General features: G+C 36.3%; 1 protein-coding gene across 3 annotated transcripts in view; it reads right to left on the bottom strand.

The window, feature by feature from the left end:
* Positions 1 to 27215, bottom strand: part of LOC107101079 (copine-8) — a 201598-nt gene that overhangs the window by 58747 nt on the left and 115636 nt on the right. For all 3 annotated transcript variants that reach the window (XM_015399834.1, XM_015399835.1, XM_015399837.1), the window contains 2 exons: positions 15826 to 15889; positions 1313 to 1416 (listed from right to left, as the gene is read on the bottom strand). In XM_015399834.1, the coding sequence (XP_015255320.1) occupies positions 1313 to 1416; positions 15826 to 15889 (168 nt within the window). The remainder of the gene's footprint in view (positions 1 to 1312; positions 1417 to 15825; positions 15890 to 27215) is intronic.

Here is a 27215-nt window from a genome sequence, read left to right as displayed (position 1 = left end):
AGGACCCACTGCACCAGCATAGGGTCTGACAACGGGTGCAGGGATTTCATCCCGATACCTAATGGCAGTCAAGGTGCTGTTGTCTAGCCTGTATAGGTCTGTTCGTCCCTCCATGGATATGCTTCCCCAGACCAAAGCTGACCCACCACCAAACCGGTCATGCTGAACGATGTTACAGGCAGCATAACGTTCTCCACACGGCTTCTCCAGACCCTTTCATGTCTGTCACATGTGCTCAGGGTGAACCTGCTCTCATCTGTGAAAAGCACAGGGTGCCAGTGGCAGACTTGCCAAATGCGGTGTTCTGTGACAAATGCCAAACGAGCTCAACAGCTCCGGGCAGTGAGCACAGGGCCCACTAGAGGACGTCGGGCCCTCAGGCCACCCTCGTGAAGTCTGTTTCTGATTGTTTGGTCTGAGACATTCACACCAGTGGCCTGCTGGAGGTCATTTTGTATGGCTCAGGCAGTGCTCCTCCTGTTCCTCCTTGCAAAAGGGAGCCGATACCGGTCCTGCTGATGGGTTGTAGACCTTCTATGGCCCTGTCCATCTCTCCTGGAGTAACTGCCTGTGTCTTGGAATCTCCTCTATGCCCTTGAGATTGCGCTGGGAGACACAGCAAACCTTCTGGCAATGTCACGTATTGATGTGCCATCCTGAAGGAGTTGAACTGCCTGTGGAACCTCTGTAGGGTCCAGGTTGCGCTTCATGCTAACAGTAGTGACAGTGACCCTAGCCAAATGCAAAACTGGTGAAAAAGAGTCAGAAAAGATGAGGAGGGGAAAAAATGTCAGTGGCCCCTGCCTGTAAAACCATTCCTGTTTTGATGGTCGTCTCGTTGTTGCCCCTCTAGTGCACCTGTTGTTAATTTCATTAACACCAAAGCAGCTGGAACTGAACAACCCCCTCTGCTACCTACCTGACCAAATCAATATCCCAGAAGTTTAATTAACTTGATGTTATACTCTGATTACAAAGTGTTCCTTTAATTTTTTTTTCAGTAGTGAATATCTGTATTTATGTGACAAAATGTAAATGTAACGTCCTTCAAGAGATATGGATATTCTTTTTTTTTTTACATGAGTCTTAGGAGCTTCTGTCCATCTGTGAAGCTATGGTGGTTGGATGTATTTGATGTGCTGGAATCCAAGTTTGATTAAAGTTCAAGAAAAAGACTCTAACATAAGACTTCTGTGGTGGTAGCCTATTTACTAAACATGATATCATGATGTCTACTCAGATGTTTGCGAGAAAGGGCCAAGACAATCTGATGCCAAACATTCGAACAAAATAAAGAAACAACTGAACTTACGTTCCATCCTCATTGCTTCTGTAGAAAACCATGAAAGGATCAGACTTGCCAAAAAAGTCCTTTTTGTCCAGCTTGTTGGCACAGAACTGCATTGTGGCACTGTCCTGCAGAGAGGCATTGACATTAATGATGGCAAATCTCTTTAAGCTGCTTCATACCAATCTGTTGCAACTTTTTAAATATCAGAAGAACATAAAGAGTTACTATATTGTCTGTTAGAAAGTGCTTGACAATCATACATTACCAAAAAAAAATTTCCATCTCATTTTTATGGAATTTGCATAAAGGAAAGTGTTATTTTAGGTATAGTAAAATTGCTAGATGGGAAATGCACTTCAAGAGCTTCAGATCGACATCTATTTTCTAAATAAGCAGCTGATATTTGACCACTGCATATTATTTTCAATGAAAGAGAATATCAACTATATAAAATTGCCTATAACTATATTTTGTGTTCAACTGAGTAGCAGAGGGCTATATATGACCTCATGGCCAAAACAGTCACACCAGGTATATTTTTTGCATTTCAGTTTCAAAGTACAAGAACTTGATTTGTTGTCTTAGATTGTTGGAATATATTTTTCTACACACAAAGCTCATAATAATAGGAACATGTTGATAGAAAATATCCAGGAAGGGAGTCCAGTTAGCTTAAAACCTGCAGCACCCCAAAGATGCTCGCTCTTAGACTTTGACCTGCTTTACATCAGTGTTGATTGTGTTCCATTTTCTATAGCCTGCATCAAAATCTATTTCTATTCTTACATGATTCTTATGTTGTTTTAATGTTGATCCACTGCAGGAATTTAAAGACTGGGGCAGAAAAAAGTGAATTAAGTGTGCAAAATATATTACGTTAGGCTTTTGATCCTTTATTTATAACTTGCTGAACATCCATAACTTTTCAATATCTCTTGTCTTTTTGATATTCCAATTTTATAGCTTTCGATGGTCCTTTGCATATAACTCATCCACTAGAGAGCATTAGGCTGCACATGTTTGACCTGCATTCTGGGGCCGAACGGACCCGAGTGGCAGTCCACTGTGTGTTAGTGGAACGTAGAGCCTTCCAAGGGGTTAGGAGCACTACTCTAAACACCATGTTATCGCCCCCTAAATTTGGAGTTCATTTATGAATATCAGGTGGATATATTCATTATTTTATGCTTTATTACATGAATGAGAATGTATAAATAGTCAAACTGTCCAGAAGATCTTCTTAAATATGTTCAGTCATTGATTTTAAGAGTTAAGCAAAAAAAAAGAAGAAAAACAGACAACAAAAACAGAACATCTTCAAATTTCACAAAATGTTTTACTTTTTATAAGAAGTTTTTCTGTCAGAGTTAGTCTGCATATTGTAAATGTCACTAGCTTTGGAGCCTAACACTGAAGACTACAGGCTCTCAGCCAGAAAACCACTCTACCATTATCTACAAACACGACCTAATGACCCAGCATTTATTTCAGTGGGTGCGTGTGTGTGTTCATGTTAGTGTAAACCTGAATGTTATACAAGCATTTTACATTTTTAATCGGGCAACTGCATTCATGGGGTAAAGGTCTTGCCAACATTAGTCCGATCCTATCATGAGTAACAGTTGTCATGCTAACACTTTCTGATACCTGTCACAACCTGTAGGAGCGCTTTGGATGCTTGCAGTAGATTTTAGAGAAGCAAACAAAAAGCAGAAGCATGTTTTTCTTTCTGATTTTTCCTCTTGTGCATTGGCTTATAGCTGCTTTGCACTAAATGTTTATAGTTATATTTTAGGAATTATTCAAGTTGAAGATAAAAATGACATGTACTCATTCCTGCAAAAATATGGAGATTTAATGTCAGTTTGCATTATTTTAATGATAATTATATTATTTTTTTAAATGCCAATGTGATTTACTGGTCTACATTTTTTTCATGTTAGAAATTAGTCAGACTGAAATACTTTAGTGGAAGTGCCATTTTTTGTCTGTTCAGAATGAGCACTCAGGTTCTGATATCCCAATAGAAATTATACTCACAGATAGCAGTAAAATCTACATAATTTTTACTTTGCACCGTTATTATTGGTTAGAAACTATGATCTTCTGGTAAAACTCTTTTAAAAAAAAATTAAATAAAGAAAGAAAGATTTTAATCCTAGTAACAATGATTAGAGTTGAACCATGAAATTTGCTGGTGGTCATAATGGGCCAATTTTACACTTTACTTGCCCTGATTAGTGATCTGCTGACCTGCAATATAACATTTTATTTTTTTTTTTTTTCCAATCAGTGAACCAGCCTGCACCAATGAATAACAGGGTCAAAAACAATTAGAATTACACTGTGGGAATAGTTGCAAAGAATACCTACAGTTAGATTCTTTTTTCAATAGCAGTTCATGTTTTATAATGAAGTCAAAGGAAGATCAGAGCTGGAAAAGGGTAACGTAAAGAAACTGTTTTCTACGGAGAATCTAAACGAATTATTCAGGCTTCACCAACAGGGTGACACCAGTATGCTAGGTACCATGCTAAACATGATACTTATGTTAAGTGTTAATAAAGGCTGCTAAAGATGAGATTCTTAAATCATTTACACTAAAGAAATAAGGCAATTAATTTGCTAAGAAAATATTTAAAAAACGTAACTGTTTTCCTTTGATATTACACTGAAGACAGTTGGTATTTATTTTTGAAATGATCTTGTAGAAAATAATTGATCATTATATGATAATGTTTTACATTTTTTTTATGCAAAAAGTTATAATCTCACTTTAAAAGATGTAAAATAGATCAATTGTTTTTCTTTTACCAACATTATATCTCTGACCTACAGTCCAGCTGTTTTTACTGTAATTACAGATATTTTATGATGCTGAGAAAAACAGTTCTGTAATTCTATTTGACATAAAAAAAACTATATATATTTATATATTGTTAAGAAATTTAGAGTTTTACTTGATCCTGAAAGGTGAAAATAGTTTGGGGTTCTTTGTGGTTCTTAAAGAGTAATATGAAGGGACTAAATGTGGAATCCAGAGGTTCAGTTTAGAAAATCCACAATTTAGATAAAAAAAAAATACACCTTTCTTTATAGTAATCATGTTCTCCCTAAGCACTGAACTTGTTTGAAATTTTTTGTCATCCATTTCTTATATAGTGCCTTTTGTGAAGCTAAAGTTTAAATCACTTTTTTGTTGTTGAATTTAATTTGGTAGTTGCTCCTCAGTCTCACCCTGTTTATTTTCTGATGGCGTCTGACTTATCACTGGCTTTCAAGCAGCAGCCACTAATATTTGAAGCACACTGGCTTTATTAAGGTTATATTGATACAAAAGTACTTTATTGATACTATAAAATGTTATATCACTATAGTTTTCAGTTTATAGCTCTAAATATTTTCAGCAAGCCCTTTAAGTTTTGATTTGTGTCATGGAGCAAATCAGAACAGCAATGTCCATCTGAGTGTGTGGCAGTTTGCATTTCCACACAGATCTCGAATATTATTTTAGAGCCTGTGTGCATTTTGCTAACATGTCGGCTGTGTTTCTTTATCTGACACTAGCAGACACTGAGCAGCACACACTCCTGAGCACATCACATCCACTCAGCTCCAGCGAAAAGAAGAGACCTATATCTGCATTCATGCCCTCACCCTGAGGACACGTGCACTCTACATGACTGGCTTTTGACACAGCCCGCCTACGCACACTTCACTCTACTTGCAGTCTAATCTATTTAAAAAGAAAACTCCTGTAATCCTTTGGGGGGGCCGTGGGCTGCCTTGTGATGGATGTAAAAGCACTTTAATAATTTTTCCCCTATATGTTTGAATGTATTGAAATGTGTGCTGTAACAATTATTGGGGAGCAATAAAAAAACCAACTTGCACTGCATAAAATAAACTGCTGATTCAAACGCCTGTCAGCTCATTTATAGAAGGACTGGCTTTGTAAACCTTAGAGAACATGACAAGATGAAGTTATTTTCCTCAGGTCATTGCAACCTGTAAGTAGGGCAGAAAATTGAGGGTCTGGAAGGATACAGGGGGTCATTTAAAAAAAACAACCTAGAGAGACATGCAAAGTTTGCTCACACAGAGCCACATTCAATGTGTGGCATGTCTAAAACTATAAAACTGAACTGCCAACAGTATGTAGGATCTATATTTCTAATCCTAAAGCATCTAAGCTTGTGTTTAATATCAAGCAACATATTTTTATGTCATCCTAAATGCATACATTCCAAATTCACAGTTTGTTAAATATAAAGAGGAGCTTAGTCCAAATACCTATGATTCCTTCTGATTGATATCAGCCAATGCTAATTCAATTCCTTGGACGAGGCAATTTGTGTTTGGAAGAAATGTATTTAGTAGCACGTCTCATCACTGGACATAATGGTCTGTAAAGCAATTAGTACTAATATGGACGAAATTTCGATTTCAGAAGTGGGAGAAGTATACAACTATATACTAACATATAACTATATACTTAGTTATATAAATAACTTTTCCTTTTTGATTAAGGGTTTTTTCAAAGTTTCTTTTCTGTATTGCATTTTTATTTTAAACTTCAATTTACAAAAGGTGATCTTTGCTTGCAACAATAAAGGAACAAAATTCACTCCATAATTTTCCACATGAAAGAGCTATCAATGAATGCTGATATAATATTTTTAAAGAATTTTCGAGAATTCAATGGCATGGGTTTAAATTCAGAAGAAGATATTTTGTGACCATATGCGGATTGTGATAAAAGTGCATTCATACTTAGAAGTTTTTAATATATTGGTGTTAAAAAAATAAACCTAACATCAAAGAAGAAGAAGTGGAGGTGGTTGAGGAGGATAAATACAAATAAATACAAAATGGTGTTCACCTGGACAAGAAACTAGACTGGAGACACAACTGTGAAGCCTTCTACAAGAAGGAACAGAGCAGATCGTACTTCCTAAGGAAGCTTAGGTCCTTCGGTATTTGCAGTAAGATGCTACTTATCTTCTCTACATCTGTTCTCTTATTCCACCGTCTTCTGGGGTAACAAAGCTGGGTAAAAAAGCTCAAGAAGTTAATAAAGAACGCACGCTCTGTTCTAAGAACTTCTCTAGAACCTTTGGAGATCATTTCACAAAGAACAATTCTTTATAAAGTGAAGAACATTATGAACAACAGTGAGCATCCGCTTCAGCATCCTCTTCAGGAGAGTTTTTAAACAACAACACAGTGTCTTCAGTAAGAGGCTTCTCCAGATTTGGTGCAAGACAGACCTCTACAGAAGATCCTTCCTGCTTACAGTTATCAACACCTACAGCACCTGTTTAAAAATAAGTTATGAGCCACTGCAACGTTTAATTTCCCTTTGGGATTAATAAAGTATTTTTGAATTTAATTAAATTTAGTATCTTAAATTCAAATACACAAATGCATCTCTTCAATTTGTGGACCAAAGGGGGATAAAAGAGATTAAACATCCCTGATATAAGATGTAAATCAGTGTTGTTCAGATGTTTTAACAAGCCATTCTGGCTTTAATTGGACCTACAGCTACTTTCTGAACAAGCTGGTCACAGGATTTGGTTCCACAAAGTTTGGCCGTGTTGCTGTTTCGACTTGGGGCTCACGAGACAATCTCCACATTATGATGGGGACATAAAAGCATTTATGGTGATAGAATGTGTTGGGGATATTAAATATGCATCTGCTTCAGGCTCATTAATGCTCTGCAGCACGTACACACACCCTCACAAAGCTCTGTGATCAACTGCCATTTGCTAATATGGAGAGAATCAGAGTATCAATATTTAAAGAGGTGTGCAGGCAAGGTAGAGGCAGATTTAACCCCCTGGGGATGAATGAAAGATTATTTGTGACAAGAGAATAGATCAGTGCAAGTACAAGAATGTGTGTCACCATACGAAGGTATAGCTAAACTAATTAAGAAAGAGATATAGGCAGAAGACAGAATTAGTGCAGGCCTGGGTTGTGTGACTCTAGGGATTAGACATAGAAACTACGATAGATGGCAAATACAAGACAGGGGAAGAAAAAAATAACGAATCGCTTAAAAGCTAAATTGATAAAGAAGGGGGAAAATTATGGAGGGGAGAAAATAATGGAGGTGGTCGTAACAGGATAGACAGTGATGAAGGACATCCAGCTGATTGGATGGTTTTTCTTCATGCTGTCTGCAGCTGAGTGCTCAGTCAGAACAACGAGAACAAATATCCACGCTCTCAGCTGGATCCATATAAGTGTGTGGATTGTATTTATGTGATTTCTGCATGAAGGTGGTTGTTTACTATCCTGACTTATGTCTCATTGGGTTTAACTTGACAAAAAAAATCAGTAGCTGATTTATTTGCAAAATAAATCAGCAAATTTGGTTATTAGTGGAAGAGAGTAACTGTTACCAAAGCCACTGTAGCTTCCTGTTCCTTACTGCAGGACTTTTTCTCTTTTCTCAAACCTCCACAACTATGAGAAAAAAAAAAAGATATTTATTATTGTCTTTCAGGTGCTTTGCACAGTGTGAAACCAACTTTAAAAGCATTAAAGCTGTTCCAACAAGTCCAATGGAACCACAGAAGAGGAAGCAAAGGATAGCAGGGATTGGCATTTGAACGCATAGAGACAGCAGCTCTATTTAGGATGAAAACCATCAAATATTTAGCAAAATGTTGCAGATTTCCAAAGCCTCTTTATACCCTAGAAAGATAAGACATGCAAACAAAATGAAACTGAAACATCTTAGCTACATAAAAAAAAAAACATTTCTTAAAACTAATACATCCAAAGAAGGATTATGCTGGTGAGAAATAAAAATATAATTGTATTAGGAGCTATAAAGTGTATTAATAATTGTTTTATATATTTTGACAGATTTAAAATATACAAGTATTTACTTTTTGTTATTGTGCCAACATCAGTACTAAGGGATTCTACACCAATAGGAATAGTACCGTAGGTTAAAGTAAAGTGAAATTGAGCTCAGAGGTTGTCAGATCCTCATATCTCTCACTGGTTTTATTCAGTTCTAGGATCAGATGATTGTTTCCATGCATCACACCCCATGACAACAGAGTCTTCCACATGTTTCTACAGAGGTGTACGGAGTTAAAAAAAAAAAATGGTACCGTTTCCTGTGCTGCTCCTGAGCTGATAACCAACTGGTTACACGCTTAACCCAGAGACAACCTAAGTGGTAACAAACGAGTATGTTTGCTGATAGTCGTTGATCTAAATGATGGCTGATGCCTCCTTCTAAATTTTGTGGAGTTTCTGACGAAGCAAATCAAGCGAAACTGTGTTAAATAGACTGGAGAAATTAGAGTCTGCCTCGTCTTAATGATGGCAGGTTTGTTAAAGCAGACATCTTTAACACTAACTATAGGGGGTCCTGATACAGGTAGTTAAATGTTTGCTAACTAAATTGGATCAACAGGAATCTCTCTAAGAAATTCATAATTTGAGATGCCAGGAAACATTGGAAGCCTTGGTTGCTTTACTAGCAGCCTTCTCTTCGTCTGTATTATTCGTTCTGTGTTGCTCATGTTCTCTTGATAATAATTCTCTCTGGGGTTTAGATTATGCCAGTTTGCCAACAAATGAAGCCAACCAGCTATTGACTATTTGGCAGCTTGGACGGGTACCAAGTTCTCCTAAAAGATTAAATCAGTATCCTTAAAAAAACTTTACTGCTGAGGGAAGCCAGTGTCCAGATGATTACTTGTCAGGAGCCGCTGACTTTAGATTTAATAACATTGGACATGACATGAGTCCCAAACCCATCACTGAATATTGAAACATCATATTGGACCCAGAGCAACATGATTTCTATGCCTTTCACTCTTCTTGCACACTTTGTGGCTCCCATTCTCAAACACAATGCAAAGCTGACTTTCTCATTGAGCAGCAGCCCATTCTTTTTTCTTATTTGAACAGTTAGGACAGCACTGTGTGTTGTCTCTGGTGTAGGACTGACTGAACATTACTGATGCTGCAGGTTTAGCCCATCTCAAACTCTAAAATTCAGCAGCAGTCATAACACAAAAATTCTGTTTGAACATTTTTTTATTAGTGTTGGGCAGTTATCAGTGTTAATGCCAGGCTCTTATTGGGCGATAAAAAGAAATATCACTGTTAATCCTTTCTCACAGTTGGGTCTGGAGCTGGTTCTATACTAATCGTGACTTTCACCTTGATATTTTAGCACGTATGTATATCTGGGGGTGAGAACAAATTAGTCCTCCAACCTGTGTTGGCGTACTGTGAAAGTAACACATCAAACGTGATGTGCCGACATGGATGCAGCCATAAGCAGGGCTCTATCAGCCAGGCTAACCAATCTCTTCGCCTAGTGTATAGCCACAAGCTGCCAGCCCATCAAGATGGTTGATGGGCTGGAGCTCGTTCTCCAGGTCGCCACATGAGACCCATCTTACAAACTACCTGCAAGGCCAACTATCATGGGGAGAATACATGATCAGCACGCCATGGAGAAAGCCTTGAAAGATGACAAGTTGATGGAGGCAACATGTGTGTCTGATTTTTGGAGACACTATATTGTTTAAGTGGGACATCTGTAATTGGAAGTTGGGCATTATTTTTTGCAACATAAACAAAGTAAAAAAAAATAGCAAAAAAATGAAATAAGAAGAGGAAAATAAATGTGATTTTGCAAACATAAAAAAAAATGTAAACCTTTTCTTTTAAGTTCTGGAGGTAGCACACACACATATCATGAATGCATTTGGCATAATTAGAATGAGCTAGATTAATTCCAAGATTACAGTGAGAGTATTAGATTTAACAAATTAATCTATGCCCACCACTAATTTTTATTGATTTGATTTAATAACAGTGCAGTTTGAGTCTTTATTGAGCTTACTGTTGCAAGCAATACGTTTTCCTTTTTGTATTCAATTACTGTGATTAAACTTTTTGGTGATATTCTAATTCATTTTCACTATGTGTGCCTACATAATGGAATCTTAAATTAATGTCATCAAGAAGGAAGAATGATTATCCAAACAAAACAGTGTTATGAGCATTTCAGAGTTTAAGCACCAACCTCCTTTAAATTGCAGTGCTGTGAATTGGTTATGAGGCTTTTTTTTGGCTTGTTTATTAAACTTTTAATGACAACTCTACCGGAAATCCAAATGAATTCATTAAAAACAAGTGTTCAGGTGAGGTTTTTATTTATGTATTATAAAATCTCACTCTGCACATAATTATAACTGCCCATACCGATTATTTCTTCCGAGTTTACTTTCATTAGCTTAAAAAGTATAATTTGATTGCATAGATAATTATGTTTTTACACCATCGAAAAGTTTTAGTGGCATTCTAGTATAAAATCATTTTTCTGAAACCTTTAAATCTTTTACTGTTCAGTTCATCAAACCTGATTAAAAGGGACAACCATCTTCCTCTTTCTAGCACCTATGTTACATTTTAACTGCATTAAAGCCATATGGTGGACATTAATCATTACCTGTCCACTTTGGAAATATTGTGATATATATCTATGATTTAAATCAAAACTAAAATCAAGATTATCCCCAAAAAAGTGATATTATTGAAACTACAAATACAAAGATTATAGAATGGGGAATGTAACCATCTAATATTACTTATTCTGCATTTGTCCTATCATTCCTTTTAGATTGGTGATCTTTTTTCTTTAGTTTTGTTGGGGGTTTTTTTTTATTAAAACAACTGTTCTCAACAAAAAGGGGCTAAATTTATGGAGGTTTGTAGATATTTTTTTTTCCCTGCACAATTCTTTTGAGGTCCTGCTACGGCACATTTAATCAGGTTAATGTTGAACCTTTGCAACACATTTATTTTTCACCTATCCTGTTATGATCTGGCCTTAGCCATGCCATTAAATCAGATGTAAGCTCAGGTACACTTGCTTGGGGCTTCCGACATAAGAGAAGCATGCAAAGTTCAAAAGAGTGCACAGTCTGCTTTGCTTGGAGGAAGGAAGACTAGTCATTTTCAAATAGAGTAAGGAAGGGAGTGAGAATTTGCTCTTGGGATTAATAGAATAATATAATTATGTATGATGAACAAGGACACAAATACACTGGCTCAGCACAGCTAAAGCCTTCTAATTCCACCTGCACATTTATCCTAACAAGGTTTTTGCAGCAGGATATTTCTTGTGCTCACCCTAAGCAGATAGTGGACTGGTCTTTGAAGGAAGCTAGTTTATTTAAGTTATTTTAAGTTTGTTATTTTCACAAGCAAAAGCTGCATCCTTGTGCCATCTTATATGTCTTTTTCAATACAGATGCTTCTCTCTCTGATTTTTTTCTGACTTTTTCAGTAAGATTGTAGTGCATAGAGATAAGAGGTGGTGGTTCATAGAAGCTCTGAAATGATGTGCTTTGAGAACATCCCCATTATTACAGTCATCCAAAGTGGCCACCAGTTCTTTTTGTTAATATCCTTTGTCCACCTAAGATCTCCTAAATTAATCATGTGATATAAGACCTACTTTCTTGCATATACTTTAAGTCTGACCTGTCAGCTGTGATGCAGATTCTGATGTTCCTACAATACTAAAAATACTATAGTACACCAGAGCTTAAGAATTGTGTCAAAAATTAAAATTGCGATTATTTTCTAACAATATTGCAATTTTATTACCATTTTTCTTTGTGCAAACCAGATGCATGTAGATGTTTTACTCCAGGGTTTCAGTTATTTTATGGTTTTGAAAGCTAGCTTATCCAGGGGTCCACTCTTGCAGGACTTTACTTCTAATAGCGTGTATACATTTATGCAGTAACTGCAACTTTCTCTTTGCAAATATCTGTGTGGTGGCTCTCTGCAAGCATATTACTGCCACCTAAAGTGCTGGAGTAAAAAATGTAGAGACTTAGTTCTTGTGGAATTTAATGTAATGAAAGTACAGTATCGTCTGCGATTTGAAAATTGTTTGTTTTTTTAAACTGTGATTTTTTTTTTATTGCAAATCCAATTAATTGTCAGCTCCAGAGTAAACAAGATTTATGGAGTAGTTGTGTACTTAGCTCAAATTTAAGTTTAGGAGAATTTTACAAAAACAGTGTCATAACATTTTGATCAGTTTCAACTTCAGCAGCTAAGCAGGGTTGAAACTGATAGTTTAGGCACAGAAACCATATGTACTTTAGCATCACAATAAATAACATTTAGGATAAGTGCTCATGTCATATATATATATTTTTTAATAAAATCAAATCTTTAAATATTAGCTAGTTACATATTTATAACAGTATACCACATGTGACAGCCATCTGTTTCTGGAATATGTGCACAAATTTTAGTTAACTTATGAATACACCTTCCATACATTGTTGTGTCTTGTTATTGTAATATTTTATTAATTTAAAAAAACCAACTCTATATCTGTATCAAATTTGTGCATGAGAACCATCTCACCTGGATATCTGAACCACATCCTTTTGTCATTAATCACCATTTTCAAATGACAGGAACAAAGGAAAATGTTGGTGTTAAATGGATTTTTAACTGCCAAATGTACAGAAAGACAGAAAAAACAAACCCAACAGCAACAGCTGAGTTTTTTTAAATGATCATAACCTGATCTTCTGATAAAAATGATCTTGTTCTAAACATTAAAAACACCAACATATTCAGGGCATAATTTCTTTAGCACAAGAAAATAATGCCTGCGCTTTTTAAGATGGTTATGGAGATTTTACGAAATTCATTTGTTTATATTTTTCACTTTACAGTTAAAATGGTGAAAAAGTAAGACCAAGTGACCCAAATCTTCCTCTTACTCCTGACAGTCTATATATATAAAAAGAAAAAACTAGAGTATAATATTATAAATGGTCACCAGACCTGCAGGCAGTGCAGAAAACAAAAATGAAATTCTGTTTATATTCCAGCGAGGATTTAAGCAGCATAATGAGGAAAATATTAAAGAATCTTTTATCACCAAATCAGCAGGAGATCATTTTCTAGAAGAATGTGCCTTTAGCTAAAAATGCTTAGTATCACTTGAACATTATGCATATTTATAAAGTCCTCTTTTGCATTACTGTGACTAAAAAAAAAACTCCAGGTTTGCTGATGCATCTCTTTTTAAAACAACAAATTTTGAATAACAGGTAATAAAAATATCAGCCAGGGGAAAAATAGAGAATTTAGTAAATTGAATAATCTGCTGAAGGAATGTTTGCAAGCAGAAATCTTGACAGGATAAAATGTTTACCGATACACTATTTTTGATGTATTTCTTTCAAAATAAATATCTTAACAGTGAATTTAGTTCAGAATATTTAGGAGGAACCATCCATCCATTATCTGACACGCTTGTCCCAAGTGGGGTCGCAGAAAGACCCCGGGCCGGGAATCGAACCCTTCTTGCTGCAAGGCAGCAGTGCTACCCACTGCGCCACTGAGCAGCCCTTTAGGAGGACCCACTAAAGTCTAATTCACTTTTATTATGTGTTGATGGAACAGAGAAGTAGTCATTAGACTTGAACTTGTAAAACGCTCCCATCGACCTCAGTATGAAATATAAGAAAGCTTTTTATTCTGAGCCAAACATAGTTCTGCTTGTATGTTCCAAACAGAGTGTCAGGAAGTTGTGGAAAGAAAGTTGCACATCAGCAGCGTGTATTGGCCACAGTCGCATATATTCATCCAGTCGGCCATACTGTAACCACAGAGACAAATTAACACCAGCAGCCAGCAGGAGATCAGAGCCACACAGTTTGTCCTGGTAATTAACCTTTGTTCTGCCTCCTTCTAAAAGCAGCCGAGCATTTTCTTTTCTTTTTTTTTTTTTTTGTTGCTAAGACATGGTTCACACGGGCATGAAACCGATTCATTTTCATGCTACTTGTTCAATCTTCCACCTTTCTCTTCCATAAACTCTGGTGCCCATTTCTTTCCAGCTCTCTATTTCTAATGCGCTCATTTGCTTCCTCAACTCTCTCCACTTTTAATTTTTCTTCGTTACCGTTGATGATCATGAATTTGCTTGCTATCTTACATTTATTTTGTGCTAGAATTGTGGTATTCAGGATACACAGCGGAGGAAACTAAACAACTGCTGAGGGGGATAGAGGGCACACAGCACTGAACCTCATCATGTTTCTTCATCATTTTATTACACACCCAGTCAGCTACCTCTTTTGAAGGAATAAGCTTGTGTTCCTGTTTGAGTCTTGACTTTAGGAAATGTAGTTTCATATTTCATAATGCACAAAAATATTGATCTCTTTATTTACAGATTTATTAAAAGGAAGAGGAGCAACATTGGTATTTTGATTTTGCTTGTTTTTTCTTTGCTTCGTTTATTCCTGGGAAAGTATCTTATGAAATGTAAACGCATGCCTACATATCGCACGTGTAAGTCCCTTATAATTTGACATTAGGTTGAACTAATAAACCTTTTATGGATAGTAGCTATGTAGTCTAAATAGGAACAGTCAAATGTACTCATCAGCAGAAAATGGCCGTCCTTTTTCTCCATTGTTACTATGTTTAGTGATTTACTTCTGATTAATTGATTTTTTTTTTTTTTTAGTTTTATGACAGTAGTGGCTCATTTTTATGGACAGTAGGCAGACAGGAAAGGGGATATGAGAGAGGGGGGAGAGCTATGCAGCAAAAGACCACAGGTCGGATTTGAACCCGGGTCAGCCTTGTCGCGGATTTCTTTTGTTTTATTTATTTTATACAGTAGTTGATGGTCGACTCGCCTCAGCGATATGGAATATTTTAGTTATGCTGAGCCAAAGTTCAGATTTTCTAATATGTTTCACTTCTTCATATCTGTTGTCAGACCTAATCTGAAACTAAATCATACATATGTTATTATATATAATATTCATTATAAATAATGTTATAAATGAAGTCATTAATTCCTTTAGTTATTCATAACTTGCAGTTCTTTTTGATAATTGCAACTTTTCTCCTTTGCATAATTTATGTGATTGCAGCACACTTTGTGTTTGCAGTGTGTTTATTTATCTACAGTCCATTTCCTTTTTACTTCTCTCTATTTTCTGTGATCTCTTTGGTTTTACTTTTGCATGTGTATGTGTGTTAGTTCAATGTTTGTGTTTGCTTGACTCTTTTCTCGGATTGTAGTATTTGCTTTATTCCTTTTACAATTTTTGGCAAATCTCCCCACTCTAATCCAGGGTTAGTTTTGTGTTAAGTTGAATTCAACTGAAGTACCTGACATTATAGTTTTTGCATATCAACCATATTATACCAGTGCATTTAAATTAGAGTCTAAAACTACCAAAAAAAAAAAAAAAATCCTTTTTAAAGTAAATGTATTTTAAAGACCATAATTTGGTGTTTCCCTTCACACAAAAATTTCTATTGCCTTAAATTTAATTAAGGGGAATTATCTGTATGGTTTGATTTTCAGTTAATGATGTTTGGTGTTTAATTCATCCTGTTAAGCTGAAGACTCTTAAACTAGGCTTTGCAAACCAATATTTTCTTGCTCACATATATTTAGGAGATTATCACAATTTACTCACTCGACAGTTGCTGAGCTCTTCTGCTGTCAGGATGATTGTGCCGCATTTCTTCCCAGTGATCCCCCTGTGGAGAGAAGATGGGAAATCTTAATGCAAAGACACAAACAGCTGTCTGTAAACCGAGGCTGACGAGAGAAAGAGGGAGTAAAAAAATAACCTGGAGCATTAACTCAAGTCGTTTATAAAAAAAAACAAAAAAACTGCATCTGACTGTACTTCTTGTGATTAAAAAGCTTTAAAGCACCAGAGAGTGCAACATCTCAAAGCACTTCCTTTGTCTTCTCCTTTATTCTTTCAGAAACTTTTTCTAAAGGTCAGATGGGTATTTAGAATCCATATTTAGGAGGACATTTCAATTATCCTTTTTAGAAAGGTAGAAAACAACCATCTTTTAAAATTGCAATCCTAATTTGGCTTGACATAATCTGATTGTTCATTCACAAATCTCACTTTAGATGTTGTTAAACAGGCATTACAGAGTTTTCTTATGACACTGCCACCTGTGGACAAAACACCGAACTGCAGCACTCTTATATTAATTCTCGTAGCTCGCGCTCCTACTTGCCAAGCTTTTTTTTTAAATCTTTTTTTCACCCTGTATGAAGTTGCCTTTGGTCACTTCTGAGTTTCCCCAAAATCCATCTTGAATATAACGCTTTGATTGTTTGCTAGGTCAGAACCATCTAAACTGCACACGTTTGATGTGGCATTCGCGGCAGCGCGGGAACTTCTGACCGAGGGTAAATTTAGGAAAATAAGCTGCAAGCTTATTGATGATCGGCCCTGGACTACTGAGGTGTCAGTCTGATCATCAAACTATGTCATAAATGGTCAAATAAAAAGGCTATTTTAAACATGTTTTCCAGTAAAATATTACATAAAGTCTCGTTAATCTCTGGTTAATTGATTAATCCATAAACTAAGCCAGAGTGCTAGTAATATGGTGTTACTTAAACATTTGAATGGAGTAATCCATATATTACTTTAAGTGTAATTTAAATTGTAAAAATGTAATTTATTGTTTATTGCCCACATTCCTTTAACAAAGGCTTCAAAGTCTGTGACGGAGAGATAGATTTTTCTAAGATCTGACTGATTGTTTTTGTAAATACTTTTAATATGTGTCATCCGATGTAACAAATAACAAACGTTCATTAAAAGATGCACCTTCCTTTAGGCATTATTCTGCTTTCCCATTGCAAATATTAATATTAATTTTCTTGTTTGTTCGTTTCTTTTTTCTTTGGTTAATATTCATTTTTATCCTATATGTCTGAAACTAACAATTTATTCAGTTAATTAAATTAATCTATATAATAGAAACTAGGTTTTTGGCAAATGAATCATGTGGTGATATAACAAGTCATTATTGGTTAAAGGTTCAAAATAAACTCACTTTTAAAGAAAAACAATAAAACAAAGAAAGCCAGACATGCAGTGTAAAACAAAATAGGCAGCATCAGAGCCTCTAAAGTCACGCTTATGTTTACCCCACAGTTTGCCTTGGGAACAAGTCATAGTAAGGACTAATATGTTAAAGTAAATTATAAACATTTTATATTCATTTTCAAAATCACAAATAAAAAGGTACACAAGGTTAATTAAAGCAAATAATTTTATTTTAAAAAAATATAAACACCCTACCAAAACTAATATTTGAGGAATGAAATATTGACTAAATTGAACTAAACAAATGTTCATTAATCAATTATAGTCTATTGACAAAACGGCATGTGAAGAAATGCAGACGCCAGTGTATTATATTATATATAAAGCGCCTTAAGACAATTATGACTGTAACAAAGTGCTGCTTAACTACTGTACACTGAGAAAAATGTAAAATACAAATAACAAAAGAAAAAAGTCAGAATAGACAGCTAAGAATACAATAAAATGTAAAAGAAGTAAACACAAAAATCTCAGGTTGGACCAAAATGGCCTGGCCACCCAAACTGATCAACATGTCTTGCAAGGCTCAATACTCTGAAAACAGACCAGACCAATCACAGTGTTGAAGGTGGGCCCATAATGCCCACCTTTCTGTAATCAAAACAATTTGAATTGGAGCAAAGGGATGTTTTATTGATGCCCTTTATATATGACCCTAAAACAGCTTCCGCTCCTTTACAGACTATTTTGTTTTGTACGCGACGCAAATGAGTCTGGACGGCCAGGCTATTACCAAAAGTCGGGAATAAAGATGCTTCTATAAATGAGTGCAAATGTGGACAGTAAAGGGGCCTATTTGAAACTTACAGCGAGAGTGTTTTATAAAATGGCTGCAGCAACACTAAACATCTGTCCCCCCCCTAAGCTATAAAATAGAGCAAGACTATGCAAACTTAAAAAAAGATAAAAAAAGAAGAATCTTGAATGTCTTGAATATGTATTTTATCTTCTTTCTATTGTTTATTTTACTGCCTTTCAACAAACACTTAAATTTAACAGTTTAATTGAGCAGAATCATAGTTATTAGTAAAGGATACATATTCATCCATTAATTATGAAGATGTAAGGTGTATTGCCTTCTCAGCAACCAAAGCAAGATTAATTTTTTTATTTTACATTTATATTTTCTTTAACAAAACTTGCAGGAATCATATTCCAACTCTGTTTTGCACTAAATGTTTTCATTCTAACTGTATTTGTTTGAAAAATAGTGGCTCAACGATATAGCATTGAAGCCTAAAGTAAAAGTAAAAAACTATTTTGTTTGCTAAGCCGGAAACCGCAGAGAATCTGAACATTTCCAAATATTAGATCTCGGTGACAGCTGTTTAGAGTTTTGACTCCTTGGGTTTTACCACAACATGCTAAGGTTAGAGGCCCAAACAGAGTGTTTTCCAGCTGTGTAAGAAATTGTTTTTTGCTCCTCCACCCCATTCGAGTGTTTTTCAACAGAGGATGGAGACTTTTGATTCACACAGAAAGACTCCAATCAATCCTCGGGTGGGAAAAACTAACCTGCTCACACAACTGACGGATGCATGAAACTGTGAATGTTTGTTTTTTCACCGTCCCGGTCTCTTGGCACCCTCTCAGCCACAGATTCAAACACTCCACATTCTTCCCCACAAATGTGTTTCTTCACCCTGTAAACCTTTCCATTCTTTTTTTTTTTAAAGACTTTATTTAATACCTTGTCTCAACACAACCCTGACTTTAATGTGCACCAGTGCTGGTGTGCCATGAGTACACCATCAGTTATACACTGCCTATTAAAGCTTCAATGAGAAGTGAGTTTTAGGAGAAATTAATATCAGAATAATACTTGCAGAAACTATACAAGGATTTGTGAGGAAAGGTGTTGAACTCTATTTGAGATTGGAACAAGCTACAAATGATTTGTTAGGATTAAAGATCTAATTTCCTACAGATATCTTTGAAATCACTTCATATAATTATCTTCTAAAGTCTTCTGTAACTCTGTGCCATAAGATTAAAGTTACTTTCATGAGGGGCCCCAAAATGCTTTATTGTGAAGTGTTTATTTTGTTTTTTGGGCTGGCTGGTTCTTTGCGTCTCCCTGCTCTGCTAATTAGAGTAAGAAGTTCATACATCAAGGCGGCGCCTGCAGGCAGTGGCCTGATACAGCTCTCGACAGCTCCACAATATATGCCGCTTAGAGCGCTACAAACCAGGCATCGATCCCGCATCTATGACCGCCAGCGCCTGCCGGAGCTACGGTCACAAAATGTTTTTTTCTGGACACTTAAATACAGCCACTCTTGGCCATTTAAAAAGCTACGGAGTGCTTTGAATAAAAGAAAACAGAGTAGTGGATTATGGAGCAGGACACACCGAAGAGAAGGCAGGGGGAGGTGGTGTGCTAGGCTACGAAAGAGGGGCTGCAGAGGCGGGCTAATGGCGAAGCTGAGAAGGAATTCTCACAGAACAACTATCACAACGATTCTGCAATCCAATGTCTGCTCACTGGATAACAGAATGGATCATCTCTGACTAGAACTCTCTTAAAAAAAAAAGAGATTAGCATTCTCACGAACTTCTAAGCATTCTAAGCGACCTTCACAGCAGTCGATGCAGGTCCAGTAGATTCTGCAACAGCTTCTTCCCCACTGTAATCAGACAGCTGAGTTTTGAAAAAACTCCAAATGATGTCACAGCCTCTGCATCACACTAATAACATCAAACTAAAAGTACTCCATATTTGCACCATATATATTAATGCTCAAAATTTTCATATCAATGAGGGTTTTTACAATTTTTTTTCTCCCACACTGTTTAAATTTAATCACTGCTGCACTTTATGGAATAGAAATGTTCATTTACTGTCTGAAAAGCTTTATGAAACGAAATTTCGGTTTGTCTACACCATGTGTATACAAAATGACAAAAGTTGTCTAATAAAAGTTATGTAAGTCTAATATTTTAAGATCAACTATGAAAAGATATCAGTAAATAAAGATGAATGATTGGTCAGAGTTGTGGGCTGTGTGTACAAAGTTTTTGATTTGTTGTTTTAATAGAAGCTGACAGGAGTTTCAGTGCAGCACTGTAACTCCTTTGGAACATAACAGCTTGTGTGTAAGGTCAAACATCGCTGTAGATGTTCAGACCTCCAGAGAGGGAAACTGAGCTGTAAGCATTCCAGAGCAGCACTCTGCCAAACAATAGCTTCTCATTGATTCAGCTGGCAGAGAGCTTGGAAAATATTCAATAGATCGGGACAGAAAAATGAGAGCTTTGACCTAAAGGTGAAGGGACTGAGGTTAAAGAAATTATATAGACTTTGCTGTTAGGTGTTTTAGTCTTCCAATGGCTCAAAAGCAATAAGCCTGAGATCTTTTTTTTTAAAGAAATTCACAAAGATTATTTTTCTCATCAACTGACCAAAGTCAAAGGAGGAAAATATCACTTTTCCTGTCTGACCTACCCCACCCTTTTCCATTACCTCTCAAATGTCTGGGGCATTTGAGAAAGCCTGGGCTTTACAAAGCCTGAGTAGCACTTCAATACACATTGAACCCAGGTAATTTCCCATGGGGTTGATCCCTCTGGCTCATGGGAGGGCAAACTAAGCTTTTTAAGCCATCCTCCAAATTAGAATAAATTATAATGGTAAACCTTGTTAATGTTTTTTGTTGTTGTTTTCCCTCAAATTCTGGAATTTCTCAATAGATGTCAGAGACTGATACACATAGTTCTGTTGAGGCGTGCTATCTTATGCTGCATTCAAGGGATGTCGGAAGATCCGTTTTGCCAACTTGTTTTACCTAGTGGGAAAGTGATTTTTTTTCTTACACACTAGTGATTGCCTGTGGAAGCCCGTGTGGCTGGAATGAACTGGAAAGAGCACCACCAGTGTCCGGACCACGGGGGAAGACTACAGGTCATTCCAAAAATACAATATGTTGTATTTTTTGGGCCGCAGAGCTGAGCACACAACTTTCCAGTCTGAGCGCAGACTGAGACCGGCGTTCAGCGTTTAAACCCCTCACAAGGACTACTGCTTTGGAACTGGTCATGCAGGCGAGGGGTACCCAATACCTGTTTCTAGAAGTTGTAATTGTTTATTAGCTATCGGGTAAAATTCAGAATCAAATCTTTTGCCAGAAAGTTTTGACATTTTAAGTTAATGTAGCTACTAATTAAAATGTTTTCTCCAGAGTTCAATTTAGCTTTTTACATCAATAATAGTTTGTTAAAAAAGTTAGATCATTAAAGTATTTTTTAATTGAATTGAAAATACTCAGCTTGTCTAGCTTGTCTAGCGGCCAAAATAATTTTGCCTGCGAGTGGTGTAGCCTCGATCAATGCCCCAGGCCCTAGAACTGGCAGGCCAATCACAATGCAGAGGTGTGTTTTGAATTTCTGGATGCAAAGCGATTTTGAGGACATAGCTGCATGACGCTGGAGAAAGCACAACAAGGAAGATGGCAATAACTGTTGAACAGTAGCCTAGCACTGCGGCAGCAGCAGCTTTCAATGCAGCGCTCCATTGAAAGCAATAAAATTACGTTTTAAGATCATTTGAGGCGAGAATGTTATACTTTAAAGCGTCACTATTAGGTCCATTTACAGATTTAATGCATAATTAAAAAAATATATTTATGAAGCTGAGGGAACCAGGGCAACCAATGGAGCTCCGAGACTAACGTCAGCGAGGGCTAACCGCAGCCCGTCTGCAGCAGCCCTCTCTCGGCATAGTCGTGTGTGAAGGACCACTGGCTCAGCTTTGGAATCAGTTTTGGAAGGATTAGACTTGGGGTTTTCTTTGAAACATGAGCAGGTAGAGGCTCTACGCTCATTCATTTTTAAGAAGGACGTTTTTGCCATTTTACCGACAGGCTGTTTGTTTAAACTCTCCAACTAGCTTTGTGTCACGCTTAATACGTCACAGTCCGTTGCGCTTATTGGTCAGAGCGTTGGCCAATAGGCAGAGAGAAACAATGGGTTGTTCTCATCAACAGTCTCATTCATCGGGGCCAGACTAAATTACACATTTAATCTCACATTTAGTCTAGTTTATCAGGCTAGTGTTTGTCAGAAGATAAATGTTATTTACAATTTAAATGGAAAAAAGCTGTTTCAGATCTTTCCAGAATTGAATTGGGCACCATAAAACTTGGTCATGGCTAAAAAAGGATTTTATTCTTTTGCATCTTTCAGATATTAATCTCCAGATATTCCAAATGTTTCCATATTCATATTTGAGCTAGTGAAATTTCACATCCTACCAGCTCTTGATAGTAGGACATGTGAGGATCACATCAACAACATTACACAACCCACTGACAGAAAACTCAATCTTTTTTCACCCGAACAGTGGACTATGATCAGTCCTTCTAGCTGAACTTCTGGATTTCAGCCGCAAATAAGCTTCCAGTAGACGTCTTTAAACTCATTTGCAACCAAAGAACAATGGTCATTCTAAAGGAGATAGATGATTAATCTAATTTCAATGAGGGGCCATCATTGACTGCATTCAGCAGAGTGGAAACATTATCTTTCTCATCAGAATAACAGAAATGTATTTTGTCACAATGCTATTTGAGATACGATCAGTAATAAATGTCCAAATTAAAATGAGGTGAAAGCTGTTTACACTCCTGCGTTTTGTTGTTGTGTTACAGTGGCTGCTCACCAATAAAGACCTAAGTGAGAAGAGCATAGAAAGTGATGAAACAGAATAGCTTGACGGCAACCTTATAGACAAACATCTGTTGCTCCTTCCCTCCAGAGAGGAGGATATGGATGGAAAAGGATGCCTCATAACTAAAGACAGCTTCATTGCAGGGGCTGACATCCTTTTCACTCCCTAAAGGCTTCAGATTTTTCCACGCATCAAGAGACAGATGCTATAGCTGACTTATTTATGCATCGTACTGCCCCTCAATGCTGTATAATAGATTTAACCTGCATAAGTAAGTCCATTTTGAATTAAAATTGAATTATTCGAAAAAACTCACAGGAATTCAGCACAGATGTGGGGTAGAGCAACTATGAATCACGTTGAAAAAGTGAGTGCAACTCAAAATATAAAAGAATAAAATAACGTTTTTTGAAAATTTTAAAAAATAGGAAAAGAAACACAAAATTTTAGTAAACATCTAAAAAAGGATGTGTATGGGAGAATACATTATTAAAAGTTAGCAGAACTCAGACAGAATGCAGTTAGTTTTATTGATTTTTCCTTCCTGTATCTTGTATCTCTAGGCCTCAAACAGCCAATTGTTACTAAGCAAGATGGGTTAGAAGTGAAAGTACAGTGAATGTGCCCTGAGGAGTCCTGCTGAAGATGCTGGTCATTGGCCATCATTAAAACAGATCAAATGTTAATGACTGAAGTATCCTGCACCATAGCAGCATTTCTACAATGTGTCACTGTTTTGGTTCAGTTTTTTTCTTGAGTTTTCATTAGTTTTATTTCCATTTTGTGTTATTCTAGTTATTGTTGGTTGTATTTGAGCTCATATGTATTTGTTGTTTACCCTCTTTTGCCCTCTTGTGTCATTCTCCCTCTCCTAGCTCCCTACTTGATTCTTTTGTCCACACCTGCTCCTAGTGATGGTGAGATGAAGCCTCTTGAGGCATTGAACTGTTTGGGAAAATTGCTTCACAGATCCCCACAGTTCACGAAGCTTCATATGAACATGTCACTAGTGCATAACTACAGTTAGTCATATAATCTGTGATTTTTTTTGTAAATGTTTTTCTTGTTTTTTTTGTTGTTGTTTTTTTTTTCATTTTACTTCCTTTAAAATTGTTAATGATTTGTGTTTAAAATAAATTCTTTAGTAAGATTTTTGTGTCTAAAATGTCTTAGAAGAGAACAATCATTTAAAGTACATTGTTTTTCTGCCATTTTAGTGAAATAAGCTCCAGTAGAGAGTGAAAGTGCAAAAATAATACTTTTTCCACAGTTTTGGGTTTTAATCGGGTTGGAAGTAATGTGTTCAAGCAATTTTTGGGCTAAATCAACCAATTTAATTTGGCAGTCTTTTTACCCAACCTATATTTGCACAAGGGCAAAGTAATAAAAATTAGTCTACAACTTTCCAAAGTCCAAGGTGGGTCCTGAACCAACAACCTCAGGATTGGATAACAATGTCTTACAGCCTTTTTAGTGTTGTATAGACCTTAGTTGAGTCATTTAAATTTTAGAGATGATAATTATTTCTTTTTTCTTTTGAAAATCGATGATGTTAATTTGCATGATATTGGTCCGCCTATAAGTAGGCTGGGTTTCCACCTGTTAGTCCCCCTCTCTCTCTCTCTCTCTCCCTTCGAACCTTCCAATCGAGCCACCGTCACAGAGAGCGCGTCCAGACGCGATGCGCACGTCTCCCAATTTTGTAGGCCGCCGCTGACCTCTCCAGCCTGCCATGTGGTATTTTTTTCCGTTAGCCTTTGTTTTTTGCAGATTTTTTTGTAACTTTGACCTGGTGGGACCGGTTGTCCTGTTTTCGTTTTTTTATATATATTTTTATTAGAGTTTTCCCGTTAGTTCGGTACTAGCAGAGGCTTCGACGGCCCTGTATAGGGTTGGCCCTCTGCTGTACCGTTTTGTTGCTTTGGATCGGCTCACCAGGTCAAACTTTCTGTTCATACTTTGGGTTGTTTTTTTTTCTCTCAGAGTTTTTTCTGGACACGGGGAACTGGGGAAAAATCTGACTCTGTTTTTTTTTTGTCTCTTTGCAGAAAAACAAAACAACTGATCTAAAAAGAAGTTCCAGAGATTAAGAATAAAATAATTCTTTTGAACCTCATATTTGTCGTAACACTGCTCCAAATCTGCTGATTAGCCTGGTCTTTGTTCATTCTCCCATTTGTACACCTCCTCTTCAGTTACTGTTTGCTGGTTCTTGTCATGTTTTGTATTATCATGTGAGTTTTCACTGATGTGTCATGGATTTTAGTTTTTCTGTATTTTGTTTGTTGATTTTTGCTTTAGTGGCCACCTTTTGTCATTAAACTTGCAAGAAATCATCTCAGCTTCCATCCCTGCATTTGGGTCCTCTTCAAACCTGTTAAACCTGTTACCTCTTCAAATGCTGTTAAAATCTGCTTTCTAACTAAGCTAAGCAAAGCTAGAAACAAATGAAACAACATATTTGTTTCAGATTTTCCTTTGATAAGTTAAAAAAACATTTTTTTAATCTCTTTAAAGCAAAATAATATGCAAAAATCCTGAACAGTCACAGAAAGGAAGGAAATTAATGTTTCTAGCTGTATTAAAAAATAAAGCTTAAGAATAAATTTAATCTGGAAAATTCTTGTCAGTTTCATCTGAACCACCTGCGATTTCCCTCGTTCAGCTCCAGCTAATTAACTTGGGGGGGCTGCACCTGCTCAGAAGCCAATCATTTTGCAAGATCCTCTTCATTTAGCTACTGGCCTAACTTCTCTTTCCTCCAAAAAAGTGAACTTTCAGCCCCCTCTACCCAATCTTCTCAGTCCCACTCTCCCTCTGGCTTATTCAAACACCAGTATTCGAATCTCAAGGGAAGACTACTCTACTCTTTCAAGCATACGTCGAATTACATCATCAAAGTCTTCTGCCGGGGGCCTAAGCTCCAAAGAAAATATTTAATTTATGTCTTTCTCTGCTTCTGTCTCCTTGAACCCCAGTCAGCCTGGGCAGATGGCCGCTCACACTGAGCCTGGTGCTACTGGAGGTTTCTTCCTGATAAAAGGGAGTTCTTTCTTTCCACTGTCACTACAAGCATGCTCATTGTGAGGGATTGCATAGAGTAAACGAGTCCTCACAATCATCTGGTTTTTCCTATAGAGAAATATTTTAAACAAAATGATTGTGTTACCTGTATAAATGAATTTAATATTTAGATATTTAATATTATAATTATTTAAGTGCAGCTTTTCTCTGTGTCAGTCTTCCAAGGTTCAAACATGCTTAAAACCAAAATAAAGCCTTTAACAAAAGCACTTTTTTTTCAATGAACAACTCAATAGCTATAACAAAGAGACTTTTTCAAAGTTAGATCAAGTCTTGACAAGGTTAAAAGAGTTTAAAAGTTACTAGTCAGATTTTTTTCAGGATCACAGGCAGGTCTGAACGCTGTCAGGTCACATTCTTACTGTACAGTCTGACAAGTCAAATCAAAGCAGTGAACACTGCAGTGTGGGAAATATAAAGATTGAAATTGGTGATTGTTAAGATTTTACTACTCTTCCTGCTTTTATTATGATTTTATTTTTGCTTTTTTTATTTACCTTTATTTTTACTTCTGTTTTACTATTTAATTCTTTTAAAGCACTTTGAATTGTCTCTGCTCTGAATTGTGCTATACAAATAAACTTGCCTTGCATTTAAGGTTTTTAAATGTAACATATGTATTAGCAATGGAATGAAAGATTTCCTTGAATGTTTTGCTTCAAATGTAACATTCTTAGTATAAGTATTTCAGTAAATATTAAGACTCTTCGATTTGAAGAATTGCTGAGGGTAAACGTGGCATTAACACTTCAAGCAAAGACTAAATGAGATGTGAAACTGTGCCTTAACTGATAAAGAAACAAAGTCAGGCTATTCTTATTTTATTTGCTGTGATATAAAATAAAACTTAATCCGGTTACCATTTTTCAGAAAAGTTACCCCTATCAAAAATCAACTAATTAAAAGGCTGTTGTTTAGGTGAAAAACCCTGGATGCATAACTTGATTGAATGCTTAATTTTTATATTTAAATCTGAAAATACTATATTTCCAACATAGATCCTAACATTAGCTACGTTTACATGTGCAAAATTTCCCCGATCCGATCCAAACCTCGGTTGATCGGAAATTCAAAATCTCTGTTTACATGGACACTAAATGAAATGATCCGATCATGACGTGTGTATACATGTACCAAGCGTTGGATCAGATTAAATCTTTTAAGCATGCGCAGAACCTCCTGCCAAACTTGG

This window comes from Cyprinodon variegatus, unplaced genomic scaffold (genome assembly GCF_000732505.1).
Source record: "Cyprinodon variegatus isolate N-32 unplaced genomic scaffold, C_variegatus-1.0 Scaffold1051, whole genome shotgun sequence".
Classification (NCBI taxonomy): domain Eukaryota; kingdom Metazoa; phylum Chordata; class Actinopteri; order Cyprinodontiformes; family Cyprinodontidae; genus Cyprinodon; species Cyprinodon variegatus.
Note: the sequence above shows the minus strand (reverse complement) of the source record. Positions and strands in the feature narration are given on the sequence as shown.